Source organism: Heterodontus francisci, chromosome 35, assembly GCF_036365525.1.
Source record: "Heterodontus francisci isolate sHetFra1 chromosome 35, sHetFra1.hap1, whole genome shotgun sequence".
NCBI lineage: Eukaryota > Metazoa > Chordata > Chondrichthyes > Heterodontiformes > Heterodontidae > Heterodontus > Heterodontus francisci.
The window spans coordinates 16310710-16320211 of NC_090405.1; the positions used below are offsets into that span (position 1 = coordinate 16310710).

The 9502-nt window shown below is 45.2% G+C and overlaps 1 protein-coding gene across 1 annotated transcript; it reads right to left on the minus strand.

The window, feature by feature from the left end:
- Positions 1–7917: 7917 nt before the first annotated feature.
- On the minus strand, positions 7918–8404 carry LOC137350398 (histone H3-like). The gene has a single exon (XM_068015060.1). The coding sequence runs from the start codon at positions 8389–8391 to the stop codon at positions 7918–7920; it is 474 nt and encodes a 157-aa protein (XP_067871161.1). The 5' UTR covers positions 8392–8404.
- Positions 8405–9502: the final 1098 nt, after the last annotated feature.

Genomic DNA, 9502 nt, shown 5'->3' on the forward strand with positions numbered 1-9502 from the left:
AGGGAACCCTGAATGTCAAGGGATATCGAGGATTGAATAAGGAAAAAAAAAAGGCTTATGGCAGATTCAGAGGGCTGAAAACAGCAAAGGCCCTAGAGGAGTATAGAAAGTGCAGGTGGGGGGGGGGGTACATTAAAAAAAAAAGTAATTAAGAGAGCGAAGAGGGGGCATGAAAAAACACTGGTGGGCAAGATAAAGGAAAATCCCAAGGCATTTTATAAGTATATTAAGGGCAAGACGATAACCAAGGAAAGAGTAGGGCCCATTAGGGACCAACGTGGCAATCTGTATGTGGAGCCGGAGGATGTAAGCGAGGTTTTGGTTGGTTACTTTTCGTCTGTGTTCACTATGGAGAAGGACGGTGTTGGTGTAGAGATCAGGGAGGGGGATTGTGATATACGTGAACAAATTAGCATTGAACGGGAGGAGGTGTTAGCGGTTTTAGCGGGCTCAAAAGTGGATAAATCATCAGGCCCAGATGAGATGTATTCCAGGCTGCTATGTGTGGCAAGGGAGGAGATTGCATGGTCTCTGACACAAATTTTCAAATCCTCTCTGGCCACAGGAGAGGTGCCAGAGGACTGGAGGACAGTGAATGTGGTACCATTATTCAAGAAGGGTAGCAGGGATAAACCAGGTAATTACAGGCCAGTGAGTCTAACATCAGTGGTAAGAAAACTATTGGAAAAAATTCTGAGGGACAGGATTAATCTCCATTTGGAGAGGCAGGGATCAATCAGGGATAGTCAGTATGGCTTTGTCAGGGGGAGATCATGTCTAACAAATTTGATTGAATTTTGTGAGGTGGTGATTAGGCATGTAGATGAGGTTAAAGCAGTTGATGGAGTCTACATGGACTTCAGTAAGGCTTTTGATAAGGTCCCACATGGGAGATTGGTCAAGAAGGTAAGAGTCCATGGGATCCAGGCCAATTTGGCAAATTGGATCCAAAATTGGCTTATTGGCAGGAGGCAGAGGGTGATGGTCGAGGGTTGTTTTTGCGATTGAAAGCCTGTGACCAGTGGTGTACGCAGGGATTGGTGCAGGGACCCTTGCTGTTTGCAGTGTACATTAATGATTTTGATGTGAATATAGGTGATATGATCAGTAAGTTCGCAGATGACATGAAAATTGGTGGGTGTCGTAAATAGTGAGGAGGAAAGCCTTAGATTACGGATGATGTGGATGGGTTGGTAAGGTGGGCAGAGCAGTGGCAGATAAAATTCAATTCTGAGAAGTGTGAGGTGATGCATTTTGGGAGGACTAACAAGGCAAGAGAATATACAATAGATGAAAGGACCACAGGAAGTACAGAGGGACATTGGTATACTTGTCCATTGAACACCGAAGGCAGCAGCACAGGTGGAAAAGGTGGTTAGGAAGACATATGGGATAGTTGCCTTTATTAGCCGAGGCATAGAATATAAGAGCAGGGAGGTTATGATGGAGTTGTATAAAATGCTAGTTCGGCCACAGCTGGAGTACTGTGTACAGTTCTGGTCGCCACACTAGAGGAAGGATGTGATTGCACTGGAGAGGTTGCAGAGGAGATTCACCAGGATGTTGCCTGAGCTGGAACATTTCAGCTGTGAAGAGAGACTGGATAGACCATGGTTGTTTTCCTTAGAACAGAGAAGGCCGAGGGGGGACTTGATTGAGGTATAAAAAATTATGAGTGGCATAGATACGGTAGATAGGAAGAAACTTTTTTTCCCTTAGCAGAGGTGTCAATAACCAGGGGGCATGGATTTAAGGTAAGGGGCAAGAGGTTGAGCGGGGAATTGAGGAAAAACCTTTTCTCCCAGAGAGTGGTTGGAATCTGGAACACACTGCTTGAAGGGGCGGTAGAGGCAGGAACCCTCAACATTTAAGAATAATTTAGATAAGCACTTGAAATGCCATAGCATACAAGGCTACAGGCCAAGTGCTAGAAAATAGGATTAGAATAGATAGGTCCTTGATGGCTGACATGGACACGATGGGCTGAAGGGCCTGTTTCTATGCTGTATAACTCTGACTCTATGACTAACCTCAGCTACAATTTAAATACATATAGAACTGGCACGTGGTTCCCGTTTCAAAGTTACAGAATTAACCTCAATAATGTACTCTGAGATTCAGGTTAAATACCAGCTAAATATTTACACGTTATGAGTTTAGAAGTTGCAGTATTAATTCCCATAATGTATTTATTTTTATTTAGAGATACAGCATTGAAACAGGCCTATCGGCCCACCGGGTCTGTGCCGACCAACAACCACCCATTTATATTAACCCTACATTAATCCCATACTCCCTACCACATCCCCACCATTCTCCTACCACCTACCTACACTAGGGGAAATTTACAATGGCCAATTTACTGATCAACTTGCAAGTCTTTGGCTGTGGGAGGAAACCGGAGCACTCGGCGGAAACCCACGCGGTCACAGGGAGAACTTGCAAACTCCACACAGGCAGTACCCAGAACTGGACCCGGGTCACTGGAGCTGTGAGGCTGCGGTGCTAACCACTGCATCACCCACATTTGGACACTAGTCCATATCTCAACTGCATAATCAGATTGAGAGATTATGAAAAACAGTATAACCTGAGATACAAACTCATATTCCAGTTTAAAACTTATCTGGATTGTGAAACTAAAAGATACAATATAAATTTGATTTGTCTAGTGCGCTATAAGTTTTCTACCAGTCCAAAAACCACATATAGTGTCAGATGGAAGATACTGTACAGTTCCAGACTGAGCTCATTTTACATGCAAGTCCAAAATTATCACTGTCCGACTGAATGGCACTGATCAAATTGCTTCGTACAGTCTGAGTTACACTTGCCCACCAATCCGGTATTAGATTGGAGGATACATTATCTTCCACTATTGTGTTCACAGTGACAGATATTTAATACTAGGCAAAACCTCAAACGTATTGTCTGCTTAAAACCAACCACATCAGTGGCCTGTTGCTGTGCTGACATTTTATGTAGAATGAATCCAGACTTGCAAACAGTCCCAGGGACAGAAGATTATATAATGAATCCCATACTCATACAGAGTACCAGACACTGCCAGATAGAGAGTGATGCTGAAACACATGCTCAGTGCCAGGTGCTGAAAGGCATCAGTTGATGACTGCACTCACTCACAATTCCTCAGCCTGAGTCATCTAAAGCAATCTAACACACAAATAGTAGCACTGAGAGATTGAGAAAGAGTCCAAAACTCACATGGAGCACTCGATGCTGACAGATACAAACTGAAGACTATACACTCATGGATCTAGGATTAGCTAACTCACAGGAAACAGAGAGTGGGGATAAATTGGGCATTTTCATTTTCGCAATTTGTAACTAATGGAGTGCCACAGTGATCTGTGCTGGTGCCTCAACTATGTATGGTCTATATTCATAACTTACATGAAGCGATCAAGTGTATTGTTGCCAAATTTATGGATGTGACAAAGATCGATAGGAAAGCAAGTTATGAGGAGGATAAAGTGTCTGCAAAGAGATATAGATAGGTTAAGTCAATGGGCAAAGGTTTGGCAGCTGGAGGATAATGTGGGAAAATGTGAGGTTGTCTAATTTGACAGGAAGAATAGAAAAACAGAATATTACTTACATAGAGAGAGAGACTGCAGAATGCTGCTGTACCAAGGGATCTGGGTGTCCAGGTACATGAATTACAAAAAGTTAGCATGAAGGTATAGCAAGTAATTAGGAAGGAAAATGGAATGTTGGCATTTTTAGCAAGGGGAATGGAGTATAAAAGTAGGGAAGTTTTACTATAACTGTCTAGGGCATTAGTGACAACCCAACTAAAGGACTCCATACAGTTTTGGTCTCCTTACTTAAGGAGGGATATACTTGCATTGGAATCAATTCAGAGAAGGTTCACTAGGCTGATTTCTGTGATGAAGGATTGCCTTATGAGACAATGTTGAGCAGGTTGGGCCTCTCCCCACTGTAGTTATAAGATTGAGAGGTGATCTTATTGAAACCTATAAGATTCTCAGTTGATGGACAGGTAGATGCTGAGAGGATGTTTCTCCTTGTGGGGGAATGTAGGGGCGAGAGTTTCAAGCTAAGTGGTCTTCCATTCAAGAAGGAGATGAAGAGGAATTTCTTCTCTCAGAGGGTTGTTCATCTTTGGAATTCTGTTCCCCAGAGGACTGTGGAGGCTGAGTCATTGAATCAAGGCTCTGTTAGACAAATTTTTGATCTACATGGAAATCAATGGTTGGGAATCAATGGTTATGGGCGCAGGCAGGAAGGTGAAATTAAGGTCACAATCAGAAGAGCCATGATCTTATCGAATGGCAGAGCAGGCTTGGTGGGTCAAATGGCCTATTTCTGCTCCTATTTCGTATGTTATTATATTCTTACACACACACACACACACACACAACCAGTGTGTGGCAGATCTAGAATTCATCTCACTTTCATACACAATACCAGTGACTGAAAGGTACAAAATCAATCCCACAGATGCATACAGTACCACCGACAAGTACAGGATGAATCCCATGCTCACACACACCACTAGGTATCGAAAGATACATGTGATTCCCACTCGCACCTGACAATATGAGACGGAGTTACAGAATGATTTCCACATTCACATAGAGCACCACTGACTGCTGATCAATTCATCCCACAATCTCACACACTACCAGAGGCTGAGAGATACAAAATTAATCCCACACTCCGATGTAGTAGCAAAGACTGACACATACAAAATCAATCACAAACACTCCTACAGTACCACTGGCAGATTCAGTAACTGCCAAAATTACCAGAGACTGACAAATAAATCGTGAACTCCTACATATTGTGAGATGCTGACACAGATAGCTTGAATTCCACACATACAGAACCACTGACAGATTCAGAGTAAGTCCCAAATTCACGTACCATCCCAGAGACCGACAGATACAGAATGGATGTCATACTCAAACACAGTTCCAGAGTCTGACAGATAGAGAAGGAATCCAAACAGCACCAGAGACTGAGAGCTACCGAATTACATTACATGTGCAAACACAGTACCACAGACTAAAAGCAGTGGAATTAATTGCACATTCACATGCAATAGCAGAGACACAACGACACTGAATCTTCAATAAGTGTCCTCCCACCAACAGCCAGGACATTTCCAGGGAGCTGTACACAGGGAGCGGCTCTTTCAATATCAACTGGTGCCGGAGGATCTTCGTGAAATATCCTTCCTGATTGCAGGAAGGGTGTTTGTGATTGGTTGCAAATATTTATTCTGATTGGATGGGGAAAAACACCAATTAGAGAATTACAGTAAAAAACCTTTATGACATCACTCCCAATCACCCAATCACAATCTTTACTTTCCCCCATCCCTCATTAGCATAGAGCTGTGGGATTGTCTATTTAATCCGCACTCGGAAGGGGTTTGGTTTATTTCTGTGTCTGAAATTGAATCTGAAGATGGTTGAGGAGAAGAAGAAAGCAGGTGCTAAGAAGGGCGCCAAGAAAACTGTGAGTAAACCGTCAGCAAAGGGCGGCAAGAGGCGGAGAAAGTCGAGGAAGGAGAGTTACTCCATCTACATTTACAAAGTGATGAAGCAGGTTCACCCCGACACCGGCATCTCCTCCAAGGCCATGAGCATCATGAACTCGTTTGTGAACGATATTTTCGAGCGCATCGCGGGTGAGGCTTCCCGCCTGGCCCATTACAACAAGCGCAGCACCATCAGCTCCCGGGAGATCCAGACCGCCGTGCGCCTGCTGCTGCCCGGGGAGCTGGCCAAGCACGCCGTGTCGGAAGGGACAAAGGCGGTGACCAAGTACACCAGCTCCAAGTAAAACTGCACAATGGACTGAAAAACATCCCAAACACAACGGCTCTTTTAAGAGCCACCCACAATCTCTCTGAAAAAGCTGCATCCGACATCTCCATTAAATTATTTTAAAACCATGTATAGCATAATAACGGTCCCACTGCTGTTCCTGTGTCTCCTGTCCCATAAACTGTACACGGACACATAATCCGGTCATCCGCCTTCACTTTTTTGCTTAAAGCTGTTATTATGGCACAGCTCCTGAATGACTGCATTAACAGCTGTTTTTAGCTGTAACAGTCAGACCTTAGTCCCTTCACTCTATTCCTGAAATGTGAACTGATTCATCGTTTTATTAACAGCAACTCGCCGGAACAGGAACAGAGCAGATTAAGCAGATCCGGCTTCCTCTTTTCAGAGAAGGACACTGGGCTCTGATTGAAGACTAATCTGAGTGTTTTCCTTCAGGGAAATGCTGTGAACAGGGATTTATTCCCACCTGGAACAGTTTGTAAACGATTGTAGAATGAACCATAATTTAAACAACATTTTTAAACCGCGCTTGTGATTGGTGATGGAAAGAATTGAATAAAACAAAAAAAAGAGAAGGGATTTGAAATCTTTGACTAAGGATGACATTTATTTTAATCCGCTCTTTTCCGGTAATGAAATTGGCGGGCTTTGTGAAATTGACAAATTCTCTGCTTCTGGTCGTGTGGCGGGTAAATCCCGCCCTCTTCTGTTTGTGTCCTGATTGGTGAAGAATATAGGCAAATGAGGTGAATTAAGTACCGACCAATGAGATGGGTTCTCAGTCTATAAGTACAGTAAATGCAGCAGAAAATAACCATTCTTTGTGAAAGTATTTGTGAGATTGTGAAAATGACTGGAAGAGGAAAGACCAGCGGGAAAGCTCGGGCCAAGGCCAAGTCTCGCTCCTCCCGGGCTGGACTGCAGTTCCCGGTGGGCCGGGTTCACAGGCTCCTGAGGAAGGGTAACTATGCTGAGCGTGTGGGTGCCGGAGCCCCGGTCTATTTGGCTGCTGTGCTCGAGTATCTGACCGCTGAAATCCTCGAGCTGGCCGGTAACGCGGCCCGGGACAACAAGAAGAGCCGCATCATCCCCAGACACCTGCAGCTGGCCGTCCGCAACGACGAGGAGCTCAACAAGCTGCTGGGAGGAGTGACCATCGCTCAGGGCGGGGTGCTGCCTAATATCCAGGCCGTGCTGCTGCCCAAGAAAACCAGCGCTCAGAGCTCCCAGAAGAAGTAAAGCGGCCAAAATATCATCGAATAAACCAAAGGCTCTTTTCAGAGCCACCCACAGTCTCTGTTAAAGGGCTGGTTACTGTCAGGAGGGAATCAGAGATGGAGTTATTGTAACAGTGGATTGACCTGTTTCGCATACAGACAGTTTGAATTCTGTTTTTTTTCTCTCTCCGGCTTCTCAATGAGAATTTGCTCCCGGAACAGAGTAAATGCAGGAAGGAAGAGGCCATTCTCGGGCTGTGTGTTTCTCTCCTAACCTGATCTGTTTAGACCGCACTGTTCCCAGAGGACGGAATCTGAGAGTTGCTCACACACGGGAGCTGAGTCCATTGCAGCGCTTTAATATGTGCCCTCCCCCCGGCCCTCCCTATTCTCCGGACACAAATCTGTCTAATCCCCCGGCGGCGGGAGAGTCGGGGATTCTCTCCCCGCAGTGTCAGGGTTTGCAACCCTGGGCAACTGGCGGTTCGAGTCAGTGACCGAGCTGCCTCACCTGTCCTGTGTACCGATTTCCAAGGGATTCAACTATTAGCGAACTCATTGGGTAATGTTTGTAAATAACCCTCATGTGAACGGAGCTGGCTCCATTAATTCCTTCCAAATAAAACTGGGATCTATTTATTTTCCCCAAATGTCAGCTAACGGATCCCAGGAGCGGGATTGAGATTGTGCTGAACAGCAATGAGTCTCCGGTAATGCTGCTTTCTAAATTCCAGAAACCATGTGGCCGCCCCTCCAATCCAATGGGTTTGATGATGAACAGAGATGGCAGCTCTTTCCTTTGCTGATTTGGTGGCTCTGAAAAGAGCCCTTGTTCCACTTGTTACTGAAGCCGGGTATTAGGCGCGTTCCCCGCGGATGCGGCGGGCCAGGTGGATGTCTTTGGGCATGATGGTGACTCGCTTGGCGTGGATGGCGCACAGGTTGGTGTCCTCAAAGAGCCCCACCAGGTAAGACTCGCTGGCCTCCTGCAGGGCCATGACGGCCGAGCTCTGGAAGCGCAGGTCTGTCTTGAAGTCCTGAGCGATCTCTCTGACCAGGCGCTGGAAGGGCAGTTTGCGGATGAGGAGCTCAGTGGATTTCTGGTAGCGGCGGATCTCCCTCAGAGCCACAGTGCCGGGTCTGTAGCGATGAGGCTTCTTTACTCCGCCCGTGGCTGGAGCGCTCTTCCGGGCCGCTTTGGTAGCCAGCTGTTTGCGAGGAGCTTTCCCTCCGGTCGATTTACGCGCTGTCTGCTTTGTCCGGGCCATTTTCTCAACGGATTCTGCACAATCTGAGACACACAGCCTGTTAATACTGAATCTGCTGCACATCCGCCTTTTTAAACTCTGTGAGGAACCGCCCTGAGCAGTAATTGGCTGGAACCCGACGCCCAGTCAGTTTAAACCAAACTCCGATAATAAACAGAAACACAGGAAGCTATTGCCTCCGATTGGCCGATTATTACTGATCACTCAATTTTTTAAAAACCGCCAATTTCAGTGCCGGAAACAACGGTTTTGACAAAGGAGAAATTTGCTTTAATTCATCTTATGAACATGATCAGAACATTTCAATGATATTTGTCAACAAAGATCTTTTACAGCAAAGATTTTAAACTCTTTCTCTTGTATTATTCTACACTTTTTCACAAGTTCCAGATACACTTTTCCAATCCGGTATCTATTCGGGTTTATTCTCCGTCCTTTTTGAAACAGTCTGTAAGCGGCGGCAGAAAATCTCATTCACAACATTCTGCAAGCGGATACATTTCAGATCAATCTTTGTCAAGATATCACATCAATGATTCTAGATTGAACCTATTTGTGGGTGACAAAAACGGAGAGAAGAATTTTACTGTCAGGTGTTGAAATGTGAGACTGAGGGTTCCTACAACAGCGGGGTTTCCAGATAATGTACTTATTAATTATTGAGGCCAAGCTTGAACAAGGGAAACACGTGACTGAGAACTGATGTGTCATCTTTTATTAACGGAATACAGGAAAGGGGCCGAATATGAACGCGTCCGAAATCAAAGCGCACTTGCGGTCAGTTGTCAGTAATTAATTTACGCGGCATTATTAAGTAGAGACACAAAGATCTCACAGACAGTGAAAGTGAATTACCCAAATATACCTGGGATAAAACAGAGATCAGAAAGGCAATTAGAAAGTTCCAGACTTTTCATATATAAAAAACAAAACAAATCGATACCATTGAGATGATGTTGTAGCTTTTTCAGAGAGATTGTGGGTGGCTCTTAAAAGAGCCGTTGTGTTTGGGATGTTTTTCAGTCCATTGTGCAGTTTTACTTGGAGCTGGTGTACTTGGTCACCGCCTTTGTCCCTTCCGACACGGCGTGCTTGGCCAGCTCCCCGGGCAGCAGCAGGCGCACGGCGGTCTGGATCTCCCTGGAGCTGATGGTTCTGCGCTTGTTGTAATTGG